The sequence below is a fragment of the Arachis ipaensis genome, chromosome B6 (assembly GCF_059453495.1).
Source record: "Arachis ipaensis isolate K30076 ecotype BB chromosome B6, ASM5945349v1, whole genome shotgun sequence".
NCBI lineage: Eukaryota > Viridiplantae > Streptophyta > Magnoliopsida > Fabales > Fabaceae > Arachis > Arachis ipaensis.
Genome location: NC_142441.1, coordinates 152487341 through 152511923, shown reverse-complemented (window position 1 = coordinate 152511923; position 24583 = coordinate 152487341). Strand labels below are relative to the sequence as shown.

Below are 24583 nucleotides of genomic sequence, written 5' to 3'. Positions count from 1 at the left end.
ACACTATTTTTGTAGTTAACTCACTCTATTTTTCACATACAATCTGTTGCTAATTTATACTAATTTGCTCTAATTGAACAATTTTATTAAATTACAATTATATTTATATATATAACATTAATAACAAAAATCAAACTTTTTAAATATATAATATCTAACATTTTTTCATAAAAAATAATAATAATAATAATAATAATAATAATAATAATAATAATAATAATAATAATAATAATAATAATAATAATAATACAAGTCTAAACTTATATATAATAAAAAATAAAAAAAAATTAACATAAATAAAATAAATTCTAATTCTTTCTAGAATAAATATATTTAAAATTTTAACTATTATTATTAAATACACAAATTAAATGTCTGGCATATCACTGGATAAACTAAGCATTTTATCATTGTATTTTGATAATAAAAATTTATACAGAGCTGTTAACTGAATCTTGCATTGGTTTCTTCATATCCATAACTTTTCCTCTAAAGTTTCTCACACGTCCTACATTTTCAGCACTAAAGACTTTTACAATTTACAGCGTTGCTCTGTGGGCCAATACACCCAGAACCGTACCAATAAATTTGCGTCATTATCTCGACTTTGTCCATGCCTATCAAGTTTCATAATGTCTTTTTCATCATTTTTTAAATACCAAACTTGAATTGTTGTCCTTTTGCCAGTTGTGATTTCTCCCATAGAAGTGTCTACAACTGAATACAAAATTGAATAAAAGAAATAAAATAAATACTAAAACTCAAAAAATCACGTAAAAAAATTGAAATTTCATATACTTTGACATTCACGATTAAAGGGTCATTATAATCTTTTCTGGTAGATACAGTTGCTTGATTCGTCCAAATCTTCTGCAAATTCTTCATTGTTGTTGACATTTTGTGGTTATCGTAGTTCTGCTAAAAGGGCCTCTCCTAAATTATTACGTTTTTGCTCCACAAAAAAATCTGTTAAAAAAACCAACAAATAACATCAAAATTAAGAAAAAAAAAATATGTATTTTGAGTTTGGAGGATACCCTGTCATATGATAGGGTTCATATAGTGTGATTAAAAAAAGTGGTGCTGCATAAAAGTAGAAGTTAAAAGACAACGTGAATGATGGGAAGTTATATTAGAATTTGTCTGTGATTATTTTAACTTTCCGCCAAAAACTACCTCAAGTTAAGCGCACATTAAAATTTTAAATCTTAAAAATTCAATTTAATCATTGTTGTTTAGATTGTCTTTTAACTTTTTTTAATCTTAAGAATATTTCTTTCTATTTTACTGTTTATTATCTACTAAATATACTTTAAATTATTTTATTTTTAATACAATAGTTATTTATTTATTTATTTTTAATGGTTAAATATGATTAAAAATTTAAATTTAAATTTAAATTTTAAGTCTGTAATATTTTTATTTTTAATTTTTATTATAATAACAATAAATAACCAAAAAATTACTCTAATAAATATATGACTCTCACAATCTCTCATTTCATGTAGTTGATAGTTGATGATTCAAATAATGCACTATTATTTAATTATTTACCTATTATACACGAAACAATATAATAAGAGTTATACAAGTTACTAATAAATTTTATTACATTAGACAAATTAATTATCACATAAAATTGTTATAAGAAATTTTACAAATCAATTTTTTTTATTACTTAATAAAATTGTAAACTTTTATACAAGTAACTCATAAATTAATTAGTATTAATTTTTTTATAACTAAAAATAATTATAAAATAATTAATTAATGGAATATACCAATTAAATAATAGTATAAATAAAAAATTTAATTCATAATTTCACAAAATAATTTTTAAAACGATAATTATGTATATAATAAGAGTACAGTACTCACAAAAATATATAGTGAGTACTAAACCATATAAATAAAAATTAATTTTTTTAAAATTTAAAAAATAATAAAATAATTTATTTTTAATAAAAATTAAATTTTTTTATGCTTAAAAATTATTGAATTTTTTATTATCTATTCAAATTATATTATTTTAGCTAAATAAATTTTATCTTTATAATTAATTCAAATATCAGAATATTATCTTAATTTTTATAATATTATCTTTATTCTGGAGCTCTTGCTTCAATTCTTCTCGTTGGAGATCTCGCAGTTTGTTTTGCAACTTGTTGTATGAATGAAGAGGACCTGTCACTGTATGCTTATTCCATTTCAAGGCATTCCATTTTGAGAGCGTTAAGGCTATTGGAGTAATCTTCATGATCCAAGTCCCTTTCTAGAAACTTCAACACACACGTCGGTGTAAACACCGAACTGAGCAGATCGTACGTGGCTTCGGAATTTGGTGACTCTGGTCTAAAATGGCGGCGATATTTGCATTCTCCCTCCCTGCATACCTTCCTGTTTTTTCTGCAACGAGCGCACTTCGACATTCTGAGAAAGAATCGAAACCGGTCAGAGAAACAAGAAAAAACGGGAGAAAACAATGGACGGTGGTGATATCATGTTACCATGGTATAAAGAGTTTAGGAAAGAAATAAAGAATTATTTAGAAAAGTATCATTTTTGTTATTCATATTTCTCATTTTGTAATTACAAAAATATATAGACCAAGAGTACGCTAAGAGTACATTCGTTATGGAATAATATCCTAATAAATTACATTGATTTTTTTCTAATCCTCTTTGATATTTTCCTGATTTTGTTCCCTAATTATGACATTCTAATAGATGGCTCTAAGTCTAAGAGTAGAAACAAAAAAAAGCAAGCTTACAAAACCGGCTTGACTAAAAAGTTAGTTATTTATACTCGAAGAGTTAGTTAGCATTTTGCATTTTTGTTACTTTGCTCTTATAGAACAAAAAAATAATAATTAATTTAAATTTTTGTTGATAAAATCTTAAATGCCGATAATATCATATTTTTATTTACTTAAAAAATATTTAATTCGGATATAGTTATAACTTAAATTAATTTGTAGATAATTGGTATATACTAATCAAGTAATTATGCATTATCCAAATGATAAACAAATTAAAAGTGTATAATTCAAAATAATTCTAATATTTCATGATCATTCTTATTATCTAAGTTCTATATATATTATTTGTCATTGAATTACCAATTATACTGTTAATCAATAAATTCATATCAACAAACAATATTTAATAAAATTTTCCGTTTAAATTTTATAAAATGTTTACTTAACAAATAAGATAAAAATAAAAATAAAAAATCTAATAAAGTTTTTAAAATAAAAATAAATATAATTTAGTTGAAAAGTACATTTACTTAGATAAAATACACTAATAAATTAGTTCAACCTCAAAATTACGTCAATATCTTATTTTGATTTTCGTTACAAGTATATCCTAAATGATTCTATGCAAATCGAATTAATTGGATCCGATTTAGCATGTATATGTTATAACGATAATAAATCTAATTGATTCGATTTATATATTAAAATAGGATATTGACGTAATTGAGGCTAAAATAATTTATTAGTGTGTTTTACTCTTAAATATACTCTTAAACACAGTTAAATATTAATTTTGTTATTTATTTACAAAATACTTCATTCGTACATAGTTGTAACTTAAATAAATTAGAAGATAAATAGTACTTATAATGTATTACACAAATAATAAAAATATTAAAATAGTTTATAATTCAAAATAATTCTAAAATAAATATCATTGTAAAATAAATGAAACTATTTTTTATTTTATAATATGTAAAATTTATAATTATATAACATATAATATTAATAATATAAATATTTTGTTTTATAATAATAATATTTAAATAAAATACTCTACATAGATCAAGACACCAATTTGTAGTCAGTGACATAAAATTAAGATAAAATAATGTCTATTTTGTTGTAATATAAATAATTAAGGAAGATATAATAAATATAAAATAAGAATATGTAAATAAGAAACTATAGTATTACTATTCACTACAATTACTATCACAATATAATTAATATATTAATATTGTAGTATAAGAAAGAGAGAATAGTATAAGAGAGAGAAGAGATTGTTGTTATTGATTTTGTGTGTAGTGTATAATCAACAGAGGCTTAACCTCCTATTTATACATGAATAGGGTCCACATTTTCAACCTTCATTAAATGGAAGTTCTCTTGGTAATATGAGTATTCTACCATGGAAATATTGAGCCATCCATGTTATTAATAGTCATCCACATCATTTATACTTATCACAACACTTCTCTTTGGATGACTATTTAGGATTATTGACTCATTAAAACCTTACTAAAGAAAACCCAATGGGAAAAACTTTAGTGAAGAAAAAAGAGTACAATATCCTTTGTGATGGGGACTGCCTCATTAAAAACTTTGTCAAGAAAAACCCAATGGAAAAAAAACTTGACCAAGAAAAAAAGAGTACAGTCTCCCCCTCTTGTCGACATCATTTAATGTTTCGAAATCGGCGCATCCCAATCTGATGTACCAATCTTTCAAAAGAGAGTTTTGGGAGTGACTTTGTAAATAAGTCTGTCAGATTGTCACTTGAGCGGATCTGTTGGACATCAATTGTCCATTGATTTTGAAGATCATGAGTGAAGAAGAATTTGGGAGAAATATGCTTTGTTCTATCATCTTTGATGTATCCACCCTTAAGTTGAACAATGCATGCTGTATTATTTTCAAACAGGACAGTTGGAGCTATCTTATGATCAATCAGTTCACATGATGACAGAATATATTGGATCAAACTCCTCAGCCAAAAACACTTGCGACTAGCTTCATGTATCGCTAGTATTTCGGCATGATTAAAGGATGTTGCAGCAATTGTCTGTTTCGTGGACCTCCATGATATAGCTGTACCACCATATGTGAATAAGTATCCTGTTTGAGATCTCCCTTTGTGTGGATCAAACAAGTATCCAGCATCTGCATAGCCAACTAGTTGTGACTTGGATGCATAGGGATAAAACAATTCCATATCAACCGTTCCATGAAGATATCAAAAGATTTGCTTGATTCCACTCCAATGTCTTCTGGTTGGAGAGGAACTATACCTTACTAGTAAATTCACTGCTAATGATATGTCAGGTCGCATATTATTAGCAAGATATATTAGCGCTCCAATGACACTAAGATATGGTACTTCAGGACCAAGGATATCTTCATTCTCTTCTTTAGGACGGAATTGATCCTTCTCCACATCCAAAGATCTTACGATCATTGGGGTACTCAAGGGATGTGATTTATCCATATAAAATCTTTTCAAGATCTTTTCTGTGTATGTCGCTTGATGAATAAAAATCCTATTTTTTGTATGCTCGATCTGCAGGCCGAGACAAAATTTAGTCTTTCCAAGATCTTTCATCTCAAACTCTTCTTTTAGAGTTTTTATAATTGTTGGAATCATCAACGTACACAGCAACTATAATGAATCCAGATGCAGTTTTCTTTATGAAAACACATGGACATATATCATCATTCTTGAATCCATTTTTGGCCAAATACTCAGTAAGACGATTATACCACATTCGTCCAGATTGCTTTAGACCATATAAAGATCTTTGCAATTTGATTGAGTATAACCCTTGCGAATATTCATTGGATGGTTTAGATATCTTTAGTCCTTCAGGGACTTTCATATAGATATTCCAGTCTAATGAGTCGTATAAATAAGCTGTTACCACATCCATTAAATGCATATGCAATTTATGATATGCAGATAAACTGACCAAATAATGCAATATTATCGCACACTAATTGATTTATTAGAGGGAAATTATTCAATAGTTTCATGTTTTAGTTGATACCGGAGTTTTAGATGGGTGATGGATTAATAAATGTTGAGAGGGTTTATGATAGGACACAACAACTTCATCTGAAAGATATATTCAGCTTTACATCTCAAGAAAAGGCTTCATTTATTTGTATGTGAATTTTTTTATCCAACTACTGTGTATAAAATATCAGTCACACTGCCAAAAATTTTTTGTTAGAAAGTTTCCTCCTTTGTTGCTTCTGAAAGTGTTGGGGATATTTATCTTGAGAATGGAAAATTGAGCTCCCTTCTTATATGAGCAATAAGTCATTCTTTTTTCTGACACAAATTTTTATTTGGTTATGTAAATGCTAAATTGGTAGTATTTGGATGATATTTTATTGCAAAATTATCTTTAACATAAACTCATCCAATACAGAAGCAGTAGAAAACTGGCGCAAGGAAAGGTTGAATGAGATTAAGTTGGCCCTTGTTAGAGGGACTTCGAGCTCAAGCATCAATTTTGAAGAGGCAGGTATGGCCGTATGGGCAATTGATTTTCTGTGACATTTCCTACATTTATGAGACACGTTCTTGTCTTCTGCACATTGGTAATGAATGCTCACACAAATCTTTGACACTTTAGTACTTTACAAAATATCTATTTGAACTTCGTAGGCATACTAGCAAGGCGGAACTTAAAACAAAATTTTGGAGGGGCTACATAGAAGATAATTGTCAAAATGTTTTTGATATATACCCCATTTAAGATAAGTTCTTCTAATCTCATTTCTCTGGTTTGGGTGATATTGCCAAATTTAAAGTCATTTTTTAGGGTCTCGCTCCAAAAAATTAAGATCAAACTCATCAGATGTAATTTTTTAAACTTTTGAAGGTTGTATCTCACTTTTTTCGTAATTCATTAAAGTAGAAGAACTACAAGTGTTAATATTATAAAAATTATATGTTCTCTTTCTTAAATATTAGCATTCCTCTTAAAAAATGCATCAATTCTTTGATTTTTTATTATTATTTTATATAAAAATTTAAATATATATCCTATAGAATATGTAAAGAAGAAGTTAGAAAGACAAATATTAAAATTTATAATATTTATTAAAATTTTTTTATCAATTTATACAAATACAATAATATTAATACTTATTGAATATTTTATTATTTTTTATCATATAAAAAATTAAATTAAATAAATAATAAAATATAAAATAATATTAAATTAAATAAATAAAAAATATTTATTTTTTTATATTTGAACTTAAAAATAAAAAGAGTGTTGCTTATTGAACTTATTGGGTATTTTAAGTTATAATAAAGTATTTAAACCAATTGAATTATTTTTTATCTTTTGAAAAAGTAATACTAATTTTTTTATAAAAAGTTTGGGGGCGTCATGGCCCTTTGTCTGAACTAAGCTCCACTACTGCTAGCAAAAGCTTTGGATTCTGGTTGGGATACGCTTTCTGAAGAAATTGGCCTTTGGATACCTGTTCAAGTCGCAAATGAGGAACATGATGACAAACCAAATGGTGCTGAGTAGTTTGGTAATATCATGTTCTTTAGACTATTTTTCTGAGTCAACCTCCAATATATTCTCTAACAAAACAATGAATAAAGTTGTTCCTTTGTTTTCTTAATAATGAACCTGTTTGGTAATGGAATGATGAGGGGCAAATTTGCCATTTGTGGTTTACTCGATGTCATTTAAGTTGTCATTTGATTTCTCTGGGATCAATTAACAAATTAACATGCAAGGCGTCACAGAATCTTGAAATATGCATGTATATTTTCTCTGTGCTAAAACAAATTTTTGCATGTGACAATCCACAGATGAGGAAGTTCTTCCGGGTAGGCCCCTTCCACCCGTGTGCAATGCGGAACTTCACACAGATTATGGTGGCGATGCAGTTCGATGGGGTCTTACTCACCCATGCACGATTGCACGTAACATATTCACACTTATTCCTTATGTGATAGCTCAATTCGTGTGTAATTCGAACCAATTAGGTTCGAATTATGTGTGTCTAGTTCGAACCAAATATGTTCGATTTATATGCAATTGGAGTTCGAACCAAATAGGTTCGAATTACATATAAGTATGCTTTGACTTATTCGTGAATCAATCTTCAATTTGACTTATTCATGTAATAACTATCATCCATTAGTGTATTTGCGTTTTTTACCCTTATTATTAAATTTATTTTTATTTAAATAGTATTTTTTAGTTTATCAAACTAAAAATTGTGGATGTAAATTTCATTTAAAATTTATTAATCAATAAATTATTATATATACAATATATAATTTAATACTCCCGACATTAGTTAAAATATAGGTGAGCTGACTACTAAAGTAAGTGTTTGATTAGACTAATTTTTTTGTTGAAAAAAATATTATTTTAAAAAAATAAAATATTTTTATTAAATTTTAAATATATTTAGATATATCTTTTAAAAAATATTTTTATTAAAAAATAAATTATTTTTTTTGTAAAATCTAATAATACCTTATTCTTAAAAAAAAATAAAAGTTTTTAATTATTTTTTGTTTACCAAAAACATCATTTGCCACATACCTATAAAACGTTTCCACTTGTTCACACAAATGGTGACAAATAAAAGTATACGAAATCCTTTTGGTGCTAACCACGTTAAAGACTGCTATTATGCAAACTTCAAAGTTAAAAAATCAATATTCAAAAATAGTGTAACTTACTATTTTTTATAGTGATTTAAACATTAATAATTAACATATAAATTAATTTGATATTCTTTAAAACATTGAAAAATAGATAAGTCGTCAACTAGTTTTACTTTTACCAAATGTTGAGTAATCTTGTCGAATAAACCCAATCTTTAATGAAGATCAAGTTATTTTACATCTTGTAAGAATTATCAAAGCTCAATTAAAAATGTTAATTTAATATCCAAGATATATAACTGATAACTGTGTGTCAACTAAAAAAGAAAAAACAACTAATATTTCTTCTGAAAGATACTTCTGCTAAAATGAAAAGTAACTTCATAATCAAAATTAAAATAGACTACCTGAAACTAAAACCAAACAACCTCTTCACTTGTTCATACGGTACTCCTGAACAAAATTAGTTTTGAGTTTCTGAGAAATCATAACCAAAAACCAAAAACCAAGAGTTAGGGACAAAATAATTAACTAGAAAGCATGATTGTAATAAATTGCAAGTGTAAACGGATGATCCAACTCTTCAACCATTTAGAGCACCATCATCATCATCATCATCATCATCTTCATCTTCATCTTCCTTTTCATCTTCATCTTCATCACAATCCCATTCACATTGATCTTCATCACAATCACATAAATCTTCATCTTCATCTATTACCAAAACAGAAAATAAATAAAAACAAATTGATATATGATAACAGAATATCAGAAGGAAATTACCTTTACAGTAAAAACCACACAACCAAGTTCGACTACAAATGAAAGCTTGATGATTCTTTGACAGTGTTGAGCTTCTGTACTTTCTAAGAACTCGAGCACCAATACTAAAATCAAACTTAGACGCCACATTCGTAATGGGAATACTCAGCAAGTCACAAGCCATCTTTGATAATTCTGGAAAGCGTTTCTGAGTATACTTCCACCATTCCAGTACATCCAAATCCTCATAATAATCAAAGTTTAAATTTGGTTCATCCAGATAGACATCAAGTTGACTCTTTCCAACTCTTAGTGCAAGTTCATGATGTTTCAATGCCTTCCATAGATGACAGTTAGCAAGTAAACAACATGAGTCAATTGATAAGAGAAAAAAGAAGGTTAAATCATATATAAAATTGAATAAATATACTTACACCAAACATTCTCTGCTTCATTTCATTTAATCCAGCTGAACTTGATGGTGCAGGATGGGAACGAGTTGGAGTAGCACTCTGCACATTGGAAGTAGTAGAGGGAATGTTGTTGTTGCTTGTATATCCCTCAAAAAGCTTATACAACTTTCTTTTCACATGCTCTGTCTTCTCATGACTTGTAGAATGATCAATTTTTGAAAAGAGAAACTCCAAAGAAGAAAGCTTAATCCGAGGATCAAGAACTGCTGAAAGTCCAAGCACAACACTATACTCCTCCCAATATGTCTTAAATTCTCTCAGCATTTTTTCTCCCACACTCCTTATCGCCTCATCTTCACTATTTAAACTTTCTTGCAGGGTCAGTTGAATTTGGTGAATTTGTAAAAAGTATAAGTTGGAAGTGGGATATGATGTATCGGAAAACAATTTGGTAATGTCATAGACGGGAAGTAAGAATTTATACATCTTTTCGGCTCTTTTCCACTCTTCCACAGAAGGACAGCACTTAAAATCATGATCGTTCACTTGAAAGTTGGCAAATGTACTCTGTCTTTTGACAGCACATTCAAGCATCAAATAGGTTGAATTCAATCTAGTAGGATTATCTCGACGTAATTCAAGCCTGGTGGCTTTACCACCGAGCGTTCCAACACATTTTTTAAACTCTATCCTCCTACTCTTTGATGCCGTCACATATGCAACACTTTCCCTAATCTTGTCCAATACATCATTACATGCTTCCAATCCTTCTTGCACAATAAGATTAAAAATATGGGCACAACACCTCACATTAAAAAACTCTCCGTCACATAACAACCAGTTTTCCACAGACAAATTAGTTTTCAGATTTTCTTGCATGCCATCATTGTCTGGATCATTGTCATAAGTGAGAGAAAAAATCTTTTTCTCTATTCCCCACTCCCTCAAACATTCTTGAATTTCTGAAGATATTTCAAATCCATTGTAAGGATGAGATATGTAGCAAAAATCAAGAATTTTGCTATTCAACTTCCAGTTTGAATCAACAAAATGTGCACTCAAACATATATAAAGCTCAGTAGTACAAGTTGTCCATAGATAGGAAGTTAGACAAATCCTATTAGGAATACTTGCTAGTGTTTGTTTAAGCTTCTCCTTCTCTCTCATATGAATCTTCAACACATCAGCTCTAATAGTATCACTAGAGATGGGCATTACATTTGGATTCAAATATTGCACCCACCTTAGAAAGGGCCCTCGATAAAATGCCCCTATTGGAAAATCACTCTCAAGTACCATGCCAACAGCCATCTTACGTAATACCAATTGGAATATCTCAGGATACTTTGATTGCCCTTCCGTATCATTAACTAGTTGACGAGCATCTTCAACTTCAATTTCATCACATTGTTCGATATGGTGGATTAATAACGCGGTCCCATCTAAACGATCCTCAACTTTAAATTCCCTTCGACAAGCATTACACCTAGCCCTTTCACTTCCATCCTTTCCAACACCAATTTTGGTGAAAAAATTCCAACAATCAGAGATTGTTAGTTTACATCTTTTACAGGTAGGTTCTTCGGATTCAGCTACATGTGTGAAATCTTCAGATTCCCTTTTCGCACTTGGCTGACTAACAGATTGGTCACACAATTCCATTTTAATTGTCAAACAACAAAAGTGGACTATTCTAGTTACTGCAGAAAACAACATAGCACAACATAACATAATTATTTGAGTTCTGGCTTCTAAAGTTAATTAACACTCACAAACAGAAAATGAAAAATAATAGGCAACTCAACCAATACAGAACAGAGTCACAGTATCAATATCTAGCAGTATGTTCTTTTCATGAATGAGTTTAAAAAGTAAAAAAAATGAAATAAGGATAGGAAAAAGAAAAGTGACATTGCAGAACACAAGAAGCTGAGGACAAGGGTTCGTAAACAATGTTACTACACTCTGAAATTTTGAAAACAATAAATATCGTGAACAATGTTTAAAAATTAATGATGATTAGAAAAAACAAAACAAAAGCACATCCGTGACACGTACAGCAAAGAAGACGAGATGCGATCGCCGGAGACGAAGAGCGGAAGAAGAAGCAGGTCGCCGCCGGGAGAGAGAGTAACCTCCGCCAGAGATTGGAAGAGAAGAAACGAAGAAAAAGAAGAAGAGTGATCGAGTAAGAAATCGGAAGTTTCGAGAAACCTAAGTCATGATTCAGTGACTGACTGAGTGAGAGTGTATAGCTTAACTTCTGTATTCGCGCGCCAAATGAGAGAGAGGGAGAGAGAGAGAGAGCGCGCGCCCAGCGCTGTGCGTATTGGGCTAACTTAGCCTACAAAAAAAAATATATACAGGCCTATTTAAAACCTAGCCCATAGTTTATGTTTTCTTTTGAATTTAATTTTATATACTCAACGCGACCAAAAAAAAAAAAACATATACTCTGAATATAAAAGAGTTTAATATTCTAACAAAAAAAAAAAGATTTAACATAACCAAAAAATAACAAGACCAAAGAAAAAAAAAGTTAAATATAATCAATTTGTGATTTGGTAGGAATCATTAGTCCACTTAAATATGGAAGTTTCAAATTTCTTTGTGCTTAGTCATTGGATTGCCAAGTAATTAGCTTGAGTTGATTTAGTAGTTAGTTTACTAGTCCACTTAACTAAGTATTAAAATTTGAATTTCGACTTATATATGCAACAATTTTTTGACTAATGACAAACTTTTAAATAAAAAACTGATTTGCCAACGAATTAGTCCTTTAAAAAATATTGTAAACAAAAACAAATTAAAGAGTTTGATATATACATCAAATTATGGATGGTTACTTTATCAAAATTAATTAATTTTTAAATATATCACTTAAAAATTAAAATTAATCTAAATATAAATATTTTATTAGATATTATATAAAAAAATTATTGTCAGTATATTAAAATTAAATTTTTTATTTATAATATTTTTTAAAAAATTTATTAAAATACTTGTTTGTCAAATTTTAAAAATTATTTTTGATAAATTATTATATATACAAAATAATATTTAAATTCTAATACTTATTTAAATAAATTAATTCATTAATTACTAAATTATTTTTTTAAAAAAAATCTTATATACATTATAGAATTCGCGTCAATTGATAACCACAATAAATTAAATAAGAATGAGAAAATATAATAAAAAATACGAATATGTTACGTGTATACTAAAATTAGTCACTAATATAAAATATATATTAAAATATAAATATATATTAGTAGCTAATTTTAGTGTACTTATAATATTTTTGTCAAAAATAACTATAATAAAATGTGAAGTAAAAATTTTTATTCAGGAAAAATATCCACAGGTAAGCAACTATTGTATTTTCTTAATTAGTAATTAGAGAAAAGGATAAATAGGTCCCTGACCTTTTGTCCCGCGGACATTTTCGTCCCTAACCATTGAAAAATACTTTTAAGTCCCTCACCTTCACAAAACTTGGACGGATCAGTCCCTCTGTCCAAATACCTCCGTCAGGGACCGATCCGTCCAAATGTCTCTGTCAGGGACTGATCCGTCCAAGTTTTGTGAAGGTCAGGGATTTAAAAGTATTTTTCAATGGTTAGGGACGAAAATATCCGCGGGACAAAAGGTTAGGGACCTATTTGTCCTTTTCTCTAGTAATTATTAATAAGCAAATTCATTAGGGGTTCTTAGTTTCGAAACCACTTATTTTGTCATTTATACTCTTCTTCTCCAGCAAATACAACACGAAACAAGCTCTATGCTCTTCCACATATCAGTTTATACTTTATAACCACTACACTGCCACTACTCTCTGATCTAAAACCCCTCTTTGATCCGATTCCTCTGGTATTCAGACAAGCTTGCTTCTTGGATTCTTCAATTTCGGTCCTTTTTCCATTACTCTCATCATTCTCTTCATAATTGTTATATATTTTTAGTCTGATTGTTGAATACGTGTTTTCATGTTGGGGCTTTTTCTCTGTTGTAGGTACCTTCGAAGATTACGTGCGTTGCCTGGAAAATTTACTTGCTAGCTTAACATGGTAATTTCCCACGATTCTTCTGCATAATTTATACGTCATAATATGAAATTTGATGGATTTATTCATTAATTTTATTTATATATTTTGTTTGGGAAAATTTAGGGTTAAAAAATGATGAATTTAATCTTTCTATGGCACGTTGGTAAACCTTCTAACATGTATTTTGAGTTTATGATTGAAGAAAGTTTGCTTCTAGCTTTTGTTCTTGTGGATAAGCCAAATTGCTACAAGCAACAGCTTTGATGTGTTGCTTTGTGGTTTTTGGTAAGGAAAAAATACAAAATTTGCTAGCTGGAAATTTAGACACCACTAAAATAATTTTTTAATTATGCCAAATTGTCAAACTATTTTGCTGTCCGAATTTCGGCATATATTTTTCGATTTTCTAAAGACCAAAGGCCACCATGTATCTAGTAACATAGTGTTTTTTTAACTGATTCTTTCATCCTTTGTTTGATATGTGAAGCGACGAGAACAAGTCCAGCCCGCTTGCCATTCAGATTTTGAGCCAGATAGATTGAGTTGCTTACCTGGTCATGTTATAGACCAAATTCTTTCGCATTTGCCCCTTCGGGAAGCAGTGAGAACAAGTGTGTTATCAAGCAAATGGAGGTACAAATGGGCAACGCTACCAAATCTTGTGTTTGATAACCAATGTCACTCGGTAGCTTCCCAAGATCATTCAGATATCAAGAACAAGCTTTTGAGAATCATCGATCACGTACTTTTACTTCATGCTGGGGCAATCAACAAGTTCAAGCTCTCCCATCGCGATCTCATTGGTGTGACTGATATTGATCGTTGGTCACTTCATCTAACCAGAAGGTCTCTCAAGGAGTTTGTGCTGGAAATCTGGAAAGGGCAGCGCTATAAGATACCATCGTGCTTATTTGCTTGTCAAAGTTTAGTTCATTTAGAATTGTTTAATTGTTGGCTTAAGCCTCCATCGACATTTCAAGGCTTTAAGAACTTGAAGAGTCTTGATCTGCAGCATGTTACCTTGGCTCAAGATGTGTTTGAAAACTTAATATCTAGCTGCCCTATGCTGGAACGATTAACGTTGATGAACTTTGATGGTTTCGCTAATCTCAACATTGATGCACCTAATCTTCAATTTTTTGACATTGGAGGCAAATTTGAAGATATCAGCTTCGAGAACACTTTCCAGTTATCTGTAGTATCCATTGGTTTGTATTTGAACTTTGAAACCAATCAAAATAGATTGCGTGGCAGTTCAAGCAATTTGCTCAAGTTTTTTGTTCATCTCCCTCATGTTCGAAGGCTAGAGGTTCAAAGCTATTTCTTAAAGGTATTTTTTCATATCATATTTTAATTTCTTGATCATTTGAATATTGAATTAAGGTATTACCCTATTAGAACGTTTGAATGGTGCAATGCTAGTTTTTGCTGACAAAATATAGCGTATTGATGCCTTGGTAACTTGGTTTTGGACCTTAAGATCAACCTTGAGCTGTAATATTCTGATTTAGAGCTAATATGTTTCTTCTTTCTGCCCCAGTATTTGGCAATAGGGGCTGTGCCGCTAAAGCTTCCAAGACCATGCATTGATCTTAGTTACCTCTCCATTCGTATGAACTTCAATGATTCAAAGGAAATTTCAACTGCTTTATGCCTGCTAAGAAGCTCTCCTAATCTGCAAGAACTAGAAGTATTGGTGAGTACTCACTTTAACTCGAGTGTTACTTGATTTTGGATAATAATTTTCGGTTGCACATTCATATTTAGTCATTTATTTTAAGTTATTATTTTCTAATTTTAGGAACTTTGGCATTATTTGATCCATGTTATTGACTCCATCTAGTGGGACAAGGCTTAGTAGTAGTTGTTGAATGCTCTCGAATTTTAAGATTAGTTTAGCTTTGCGCATATGTCCTGTCCCTGGAAATTCCCTATATTTTAACACGTGCAAGTGATGATTGCGTGTAGGCTCGCCCTGATGAGCAGAACGTCCTGATACACCCTTATTGCGGGGAAGATGAATATTGTAGTTGTCCTATCATGCAACTGCGACATGTGAGGATAGATGGTGTCTCTGGTACCAAACCCGAATTAGATTTTATCAGTTTTCTGCTTCTGTATTCGCCGGTGCTAGAAAGGATGACTGTGAAGCCGGTTTCAAGCGGAGTGACTGAGTTGATGAAAGAGTTATTAAGGTTCAGGAGAGCTTCAGGGCGAGCTGAAATCATTTACCAAGAATCTCCTTGATGCTATCATTATATTCTTAAATGTAATTATCATTTTTTTATTTTACTTTGTGTTTCTTTTTGGTGTTGAATGTATGGCTTTTCATGTTTCTACACTTAGCAACTTGTAACTAAGAAGCCATGGTGTGAACCTACCTATGCTTAAAATCCAAGACATCTATGCATTCTATGACTGGAAGAAGTTGCAATCATTACAATTGAAAATTTAAGTCATTTTATTATTTAAGAATTAAGATCTTAGTAAGGAGTGTCTCAGTGATAATAATCTATATATTAGATTTATATACTTCAAACTTTAAATCATTTTGGGTTGGTTTATCTAGTCAGCTTTTTGACTCATGATTTCAGTTTAATTTTTGGATTTTTCTTATTAGTGGATTATTGATAAATACTTCAGTTTTTAGTAAGTTTTTGTTATGCTTGAAAGAATCAAAGATAAATTGAGCAAGTCCTCATCTTTTTTGTTTTATAATGTGAATTGTTGTTTGACAGAAATTTAATGCAGAAATTATGGATCATACTATATGTTTATGTGGTGACAATAACATAGGGAAATATGCAGGGGGAAATGAGCACGTGCTATAATGCTTAGAAGCATTTGGGGCAATCAATTTTGGCCAATATTTTTTGGTGCGGCTAATTAACTTCAAACTTTATAGCTATCCTTCAAGTCAATAAATTCAGGTTGAAAGTTTGGGTAGCTGAAACACCCACTTGTATATAATTATTTTCTTATTTCTTTTTTTTTCCCTTTTAAAATGTGGAAATGAATTGAAAACTTTAGAGGGAAGCATCAATTTGACATAAGAAAAAATAAAAATACCAATAAATTATTCCTTAAAAATAGTTTATTGGTTTGTGATACATACTACAAGGATGAATTATGTTATTAATAATAAAATTTTACTAGTTTTAATCAAAGATATTTTTAGATATTAGTTTATTAGTAAAATGATTTTTGTGGAGTTTCTTTTTTAAAAAATAAGCGTGAATAACCAATTTTCATGTCCCAATACAAATTTTGAATTACATGTAGAAACAGGGATTGAGGTTCAAGGATTGAACTCTTGACCTTTCGAATCTAGAACTCTAATACCATGTCATGAAACCACTCATTCCAAAAGCTTAACCTAATAGGAAAATGTAACACTAATGGTTATATTTCTAATACTTCCTAAACCTCCATTGTACACATTGTACAAAATTTCTATTGGCTCCCTATACTTTCTCAAACCGTAAAAGACAGAGCCAAACCAATAGCAAGTAGCTACCATTCAAATACATAGCTACCTAAGATTTCCTCATCTCCAATATAAGTTATTGCAGTCACTCTCCAATATTCAATGACCCTTTGAAATATTATAATTTTTTGAAATTACCTAACTTAGTAACCATGCCTGTCAACACCACCCCATTACTTGATAACAATAATGGAAACCATGGTATCATTAATGCTGAGAGTGATGATGAAAGGCCATTTAATTTGGTTAAAAAATTTGGATTTGAATCAAAGAAGTTATGGAAGTTAGCGGGGCCAGCAATAATCACAGCCTTGGCTCAGTTTTCACTTGGTGCACTCACTCAAACATTTGCTGGTTTGACCAGTGAGCTTGATCTTGCTGCTGTTTCTGTTGAAAACTCTGTTATTGCTGGCTTGGCTTTTGGAGTCATGGTAATAAGTAATAACTTTACTTTCTTAATTTAATTTCTTTTCTTGCTACTTGACTTCTTTTACATAATTTGATTCTCTGCACATTTATTTATGAGTTAGGAGACATAGACACATCAATAAGTATAATTAATTTTTCATTCAATCTTAGGCCTTTTTAGTAGGAATGGCAATGAAGTCAATATGGTGACTTTTCACTTACCCATCCTAACCTACCTTATTTTATAGTTAAAAATTCAGGTGCAGTCGACTTCACATGAAGTGAATAACTGAGAGCCATTAGATGGTTTGACTGATTTGACCAAATTTTTATCCAACGACTCTTAACAATCAACTTCACATAAAGTCGACTGCACCTGAATTTCCACATATTTTATATAGATTCCGCTTTGCTGCTATTCACAAGTAGTAAAGATTTGCACCGTAATCCTATCTTGCGAATACTTGTTCTACCCCTATTCGCTTTTATAACTTTTTAAATTAAATTTCTTTTGTAACTTATATGTATAAATATACACATTAGATTGAAAGTTTTGGTAGCTGAAACACCCACTTATATGTATATATTGCCATCCCTACTTAATTACATAGAGGTATATACTATTTAGTATTTAGTCTTTTGTTAACAAGTTCCTTACATTTGCAGTTTTGGTGTTGCCATTCTCTATTTTTGTGAGCATTAAGGATTTGTATTTATTTTATCATTAACCAAAGTATGAAGTTTAATTTGCATGTGCTAGATTTACACCCAATTTGGCAATGTTAGTGATGAATGGGCAAATCTAAAAATAGTTTTTTTTTTTTTTTTGTGTCAATGTCATATTGCATTTTTGTTTTTGTATATTTAATTTGTGTCTTTGTACATGTCTCCAAATACAATAATGTTAAATGAATACAAATTAACAGTTGGGTATGGGGAGTGCATTGGAGACACTATGTGGGCAAGCATATGGTGCTGGTCAGATTAGAATGTTAGGAGTTTACATGCAAAGATCATGGATCATCTTGTTGACCACTGCCCTTATTTTGGTACCTATTTATGTTTGGTCTTCTCCCATCTTAAAGCTCATTGGAGAGACTGATGAAATCTCAGATGCTGCTGGTTAGTTCTCATTCAACTCTTCCAGCTTCATTGTAAAAAATTATGTTATTGCATAATAATAATAATAATAATAATAATAATAATAATAATAATAATAATAATAATAATAATAATAATATTGTCTTACATCATTAAAAATAAAAAAGATTAATTATAACGACAGCTATTTGCAATTTAAGTGTCCTTAAATAATAATGTAATTCAATAGTAGTATAAAAATATTCTAGTTGATTATTAGGAAAAAATTGGCTTATATTATATATACACACTTTCTCAATATTTTATATAATTAAAAATAATTATGCTAAGAACTAACTAGGAGTGAAGTCAACTCTAATCAACTAGTTAAAAAATAGGTTCGTTACAAAAAAAAATCACTACTATAATTTTTCAAATTTCAAAATCAGAAATAAAAAGGACAGACTTAGTTGGCTTATATTATAGTTGATCTCCTGGACCTTTTCAATTAAAAAAATACTAAAAACACTTAAAAGTATTGGTTTGTATTTTAATATTAATAAAATATTAAAATATTATTACAATTTATCTAAAAAATACTTTATATATATATATATATATATATATATATATATATATATATCATTTTCGTATCTTACAAAAAATTAAAACTACATATCCGTGGATTCGGTCTAGTGTTAGTACATGCTTCCTAGATTATTAGGAAGATATATATATACACACACTCAATTTTTTCTTTAAATTTCTCACTTTTTTTTTAAGTTACAAACTGTTTTAAGTCAACTAAAATTATAATTTTGTTTTATAAATTACTAATTAAAATTGTCTATTATAGATAACTTTTAATTCCAATATATAGTCACCAAAAAAAAAATTCCAATATATCATTTTCTGATGTTATATTACTTTTATTTTCTAATTGGGTAGGAAAATTTGCTTTGTGGATGTTACCTCAATTGTTTGCTTATGCATTGAACTTCCCAATCCAAAAGTTCTTACAATCACAGAGGAAAGTTGCAGTGATGTTATGGATATCAATAATAGTGTTGGTGCTACATATATTTTTCAGTTGGCTCCTAATATTTAAGTTGGATTGGGGCTTAACTGGAGCAGCTATTACCCTTAATTCATCATGGTGGCTAATTGTCATTTTGGAATTAATATACATTTTCGTCACAAAATCTGATGGTGCTTGGAGTGGATTCACATGGCTAGCATTTGCGGATTTGTATGGTTTTGTCAAACTTTCTTTGGCTTCTGCTGTCATGTTATGGTATTTTCTCCACTATTTTCTCTAAGAACGTTTTCATTTTTTATTTTTATTTTTACAACTATGTTATCTACACGTTAAAATTAAGGTTAAATTATACAGTTAGTCCTTACACTTTCAGTAAAATTACAAATTAATTTTTACACTTTAAAAGTTTGTAATTAGGTTTCTAAAAAAAATTAAAATTTATAATTTAGTCCCCGCCGTTCAAAAAGTGTTTGATTTAACAAAATATTCTCAACATATTAAATCAACACTTTTTGAACGGTAAGAACTAAATTGTAAACTTTAATTCTCTTTAGTGACCTAATTATAAACTTTTAAAGTGAAAGGACCAATTTGTAATTTCACTAAAAATGTAGAGACCAATTGTATAATTTAACTTAAAATTAACTACAAAAATCAACTACTAGTATAATACATATTAAAAATTAGTTAAACAACGTATATACAAATACACAATAACTAATTTTAATAGCAGATTGTAGTATACAAATAATATTTTTATTATTTTTTATTTTCACTTCACATTTTTTTATTATAAAATTTCTTAAATAAAAAATAAAACTACAAATCAAACTCACCCTTACTTTGAGAATATAGGGGAAATTAGGATGAAAACATTTTTTATTAATTATTATTTTGTGATTTTGCTCTATTAAGAGCTTTTACAAATAAATTGCACAAACTTAAGAAAAATTACTTTTCTAATGGCAGCTTGGAGCTTTGGTACTTGATGATATTGGTGGTGATAACAGGGCGTCTGAAAAATCCTCTAATACCTGTTGATGCCATATCTATCTGGTAAAATTTCTTTACTCTCTCTATCCAACGTCTCATTATTTCCTTGTAGAAAAAGTTAACAAAAGTTTCAATTTAATCACCATTATTGTGTTATGTTCCTTGTAACTCACTTATTATTGTTCACATGTTTCAGTATGAATATAAATGGTTGGGATGCCATGATTGCAATTGGCTTCAATGCTGCAATAAGGTGACTTAATTAGCTACATCATATAATAACATTTCAGGTTCTATATAATATAGGAAGAGTTTTAAGTGTACTAGGAACACTGGTGTTCTAGTTGTTTTAACCGTTGATTTGAATTATAAAAAATATATAAAATATATATTAATTAAAATCAACGGTTAAAACAATTGGAACATTAGTATTCTCGATAACATTTTGGCTTACTTAAAGAAAAAGGGTTTGTAAACATATTGAATGTAATTAAGAGAAATATTAGGGCCAGTAAATTTTATTAATATAACTTTAATTTAGATAACAATATATTTTTTGAATATTACGTATAAAAATGATTTGTTAGCTAAATATTTATCTAAATAATAAATTTTATTAATCATATAGTATTATTATTTAATTAATTTTAATTTTCTATTTCATTATTAGATACAATAATTTTAAAGAACTTAAAAGTTTGAGTTTATTTTTCTGAACAGTGTGAGGGTATCAAATGAACTTGGAGGTGGTGATTTCAATGCAGCAAGATTTGCAGTGTGGGTGGTTTCCATAACCTCAGTTTCCATAGGAGTTATAATTATGATTATAGTACTCACAACAAGGGACTATTTTCCATACTTGTTCACAACAAGTGTTGCTGTTGCAAAAGAAACAACTAAGCTTGCTTCCTTATTAGGTGTTACAGTGCTTCTAAACAGCCTTCAACCTGTCCTATCCGGTTAGTTATCTCCAACATATTATATTTATAAAAAAAAAAAAAAAGTAGAAACTCAATTATAGTCTTCATATAAAGTTGATATTTGAGAACTGTTAGATTATAATTTAATCAAATATGTCAAATTATTTAAGGATTTTTAACTATTAACTTTATATAAAAATAGCTGCATGTGAGTCTCCACTTTTAAAATATTGAGTAAAGTATCGTTTTTGTCCTTAACGTTTGGGGTAAGTCCTATTTGTGTCCCTAACGTTTAAATATTCAATGTTATCTTGCCGTTAAGGACAAATAGGACGATTTAAACGTTAGGGACACAAATAAAATTTACCCCAAACGTTGAGGACAAAAACGATACTTTACTCTAAAATATTTGATTTGAACAAAATAGTTTTTGTTTTGTACATGTGTTCTTGATTTTTTTTGTTATTTAACTAGCTCTATAGTTAATTTTTTTTGGTTTGCGGTTAAGGCTTAAATAGTTAAATAAATTTTGAGTCCTTGTAAAATATGTGACTTTTGACTTGGATATCTATTCCTAATTTATTCTTTATTAAATATCATTATCATCAATCATAAATACTTGTGCATATATAAATCAGTTCTTATATCAGTTTTTATATATTTATGCATAAATTTTTGTATTATTTTACACATTTTAATGTATATGTATTTTATTTTTGTATTTTAATATATATTTTATATAAATAAACGATTTAGTGACGGATTTTTATATATATATATATATATATATAACATGATTGATTAAATTAAATATTGACGTAACAAGTTAAAAAATGATGTATTTTATGTTATATTATTGTTTATTTAACTGAATAAACTAATATTAGAGATTAAAACAGAAAGTTTTAAATTTTATAAAAACAAAATTATATGGAAAAAAGTGTGCATTTTATTGACACAACTTATTTAAAATTAAATGTCAAATACCTATTATGTTGTACCTATTATTAGGTGTTGCTGTTGGAGCTGGGTGGCAAGCTCTTGTAGCATACATCAACATTGGATGTTACTATATTGTTGGTTTACCAGCTGGGATACTTTTGGGATTCACATTTGGTTTTGGAGCAGAGGTAATAATTAATTACGATTTATATTATTTCTATTTACTATTCTATTTTATTTACCAATGTGATGCCATATAAATTTTTGTTTAACTTCCATTCAATAAAGACTTGGTATAAGAAAAATACGGTAGCAATGACTTAATATTATAACATGTGACATATATCATACTCTAATTTATTCTCATTCTTTTCAAATACAGAGTTTAGAAAGAAAAATACAATAATTAAAAAATGTTGATTGTGGACCCTTTATTAAACATGTTTATAATATTATGAAAAACATATAATTAGATTTTACTATTTTCAGGGTATTTGGTCAGGGATGATTGGAGGCATAGCTTTGCAAACCATAATCCTTATCATCGTCACATCAGTAACCAACTGGAGAAAAGAGGTTTTTTTTTTTTTTTTCCCTCTTATTATCATAATACAAGTGTAGATTAAGATTTAAGCAAGACATTGAATCAGTTAATAATTTTTTTTTTCCATAGACAAGTTCCTAAAGAAAAAAAAATTACTAAATAAGTTCTTCAAGAATTGCAATGTAGGACTTATAATTTCTGAATGATGACATGACACACTAAAAAAAAGATGAAACAGTTTTCCAAGAACTTGTAAATTTAATATTGTAATTTTTTCAGGATATACTTAATTTTTTTTTCTAAGAATTTATAAGTTGATCACAAAAATTTCTTAAAATTTAAGTTGATACATATCTTATAAATTCATCACAAAATTCTTCAAGAATATCCCTTTTTTTTCTCTTGTTACTCAAGTAGTAATTTACTAAATTAATGTCTAAAAACATTTGGATTTTTGAACACTAAATGTGAATATTTACTCTTTAAGAATTAAGTAATAATATGCTATTTAATATGTTTCATATTTTGGCAATGGAAACTTGTTCACAGGCTGATGTAGCTGAAAGTCGCGTGAAGAAGTGGGGAGGATCAATTGCTTATGAACAATGATTTTTGTTCACCCTTTGAATTTTGCCATTCATGATTATTTGATTAAATTAAAAGCATGATGAATTGTAAAACTATTAGTTAAGAATTTGGATCCTCTAAATTTTAAATTTTCACTTTACCTAAAGTGTAATTTTTCAATTCTCACCTTTGAATAATTTTTTTTTCATATTTTCTTTTAGTTTCATTTGTGAAATAAATGATAAAAAATCTATATTATTCTTTAAAGTAAAATTCAAAATTTAAAGGATTCAAATACATTAGTTAGCTCAATAATAAGTTAATAACTGAGCTGAGTTATGAGCAAATCTTGCTGATAGTAGAGTTGGGAATTCAAAATCTAAGAAGTTTTCTTAGACAAAAGTTGTATCATTATTTGCTATTTTATATTTGAGAGGGTTAACACTTTTTTTTTTGTTCCACTTCAGTTTTATTATTATTATTGCTATTTTATAATAATAATAATAATAATAACAATAATAATTAAAAAGGCTCGAGATATTTTGAAAAAATTTAAGTAAATTTTTAGAAATATGTACTTTGAATCAAATTATTCTCAAATATAATTCACAAAATATATTTTGCACACTTAGGTAATCATATTTAAGACTTTAAAAGATATCTTAATGAATAAGGAAAAAAAGTTCAACAGAATAATGGACAAAAAAAATTAGTTTGGCTCATACAAAAATGTTCATGATTAAAATAGAGTAATTTATTGTTTTTTATTTTAAAAAAATATTTTTTTCTCTCTCATAAATTACTCTGAGAAAAAGAAAATACATTAATTCCTTATAGATTATACTAAACAAAAACTTTTTACAAATGAAAATGATTCATAAATTTAATTTACTATCTTGTGAAAATATTTAAATATTATTCAAAAAGTGTATATAATAAAACTGTCACTTTTTAATTTAAATTCTATTTTG

At 28.6% G+C, this 24583-nt stretch overlaps 3 protein-coding genes across 6 annotated transcripts; 2 read left to right on the top strand and 1 right to left on the bottom strand.

Annotated features, from left to right (window-relative positions):
* Window positions 1–8659: 8659 nt before the first annotated feature.
* Window positions 8660–11905, bottom strand: LOC107648581 (zinc finger BED domain-containing protein RICESLEEPER 2-like). 3 transcript variants are annotated; one of them, XM_016352393.3, is made up of 4 exons: window positions 11642–11905; window positions 9605–11283; window positions 9192–9507; window positions 8660–9122 (listed from the first exon to the last, which is right to left on the bottom strand). In XM_016352393.3, the coding sequence occupies exons 2-4, from the start codon at window positions 11243–11245 to the stop codon at window positions 8992–8994; spliced, it is 2088 nt and encodes a 695-aa protein (XP_016207879.2). In that variant the 5' UTR covers window positions 11246–11283; window positions 11642–11905; the 3' UTR covers window positions 8660–8991. The 3 variants fall into 3 exon arrangements, with proteins under 3 accessions (XP_016207879.2, XP_088347814.1, XP_088347813.1); XM_088491688.1 differs by having other exon boundaries at window positions 9605–11219; window positions 11642–11818; XM_088491687.1 differs by lacking the exon at window positions 11642–11905 and having other exon boundaries at window positions 8770–9507; window positions 9605–11259.
* Window positions 11906–13288: 1383 nt separating this feature from the next.
* LOC107605723 (F-box/FBD/LRR-repeat protein At1g13570) lies at window positions 13289–16118 on the top strand. 2 transcript variants are annotated; one of them, XM_016307691.3, is made up of 5 exons: window positions 13289–13456; window positions 13599–13653; window positions 14120–14962; window positions 15173–15328; window positions 15601–16118. In XM_016307691.3, exons 2-5 carry the CDS (start codon window positions 13651–13653, stop codon window positions 15877–15879), a joined length of 1281 nt encoding a protein of 426 aa, XP_016163177.1. In that variant the 5' UTR covers window positions 13289–13456; window positions 13599–13650; the 3' UTR covers window positions 15880–16118. The 2 variants fall into 2 exon arrangements, with proteins under 2 accessions (XP_016163177.1, XP_016163176.1); XM_016307690.3 differs by having other exon boundaries at window positions 13299–13495.
* A 1153-nt stretch (window positions 16119–17271) lies between these two features.
* Window positions 17272–23654, top strand: LOC107647807 (MATE efflux family protein). The gene is made up of 9 exons (XM_016351856.3): window positions 17272–17550; window positions 18454–18649; window positions 19556–19901; window positions 20616–20702; window positions 20836–20892; window positions 21360–21598; window positions 22571–22689; window positions 22991–23077; window positions 23595–23654. Exons 1-9 carry the CDS (start codon window positions 17272–17274, stop codon window positions 23652–23654), a joined length of 1470 nt encoding a protein of 489 aa, XP_016207342.1.
* The last annotated feature ends 929 nt before the right edge of the window (window positions 23655–24583 follow it).

What these genes read in the sequence shown, in the direction of transcription:
- LOC107648581 (XM_088491687.1), bottom strand. Translation starts at nt 11,245, where the DNA reads ATGGAATTGTGTGACCAATCTGTTAGTCAGCCAAGTGCGAAAAGGGAA. An exon ending in TGAAGCAGAGAATGTTTGGT is followed by an intron (nt 9,508 to 9,604) that starts GTAAGTATATTT and finishes CATCTATGGAAG; the next exon opens with GCATTGAAACATCATGAACT.
- LOC107605723 (XM_016307691.3), top strand. An exon ending in TTCAAAGCTATTTCTTAAAG is followed by an intron (nt 14,963 to 15,172) that starts GTATTTTTTCAT and finishes TTTCTGCCCCAG; the next exon opens with TATTTGGCAATAGGGGCTGT. An exon ending in TGCAAGAACTAGAAGTATTG is followed by an intron (nt 15,329 to 15,600) that starts GTGAGTACTCAC and finishes GATTGCGTGTAG; the next exon opens with GCTCGCCCTGATGAGCAGAA.
- LOC107647807 (XM_016351856.3), top strand. Translation starts at nt 17,272, where the DNA reads ATGCCTGTCAACACCACCCCATTACTTGATAACAATAATGGAAACCAT. An exon ending in GCTTGGCTTTTGGAGTCATG is followed by an intron (nt 17,551 to 18,453) that starts GTAATAAGTAAT and finishes ACAAATTAACAG; the next exon opens with TTGGGTATGGGGAGTGCATT. An exon ending in CCTTCAACCTGTCCTATCCG is followed by an intron (nt 21,599 to 22,570) that starts GTTAGTTATCTC and finishes ACCTATTATTAG; the next exon opens with GTGTTGCTGTTGGAGCTGGG.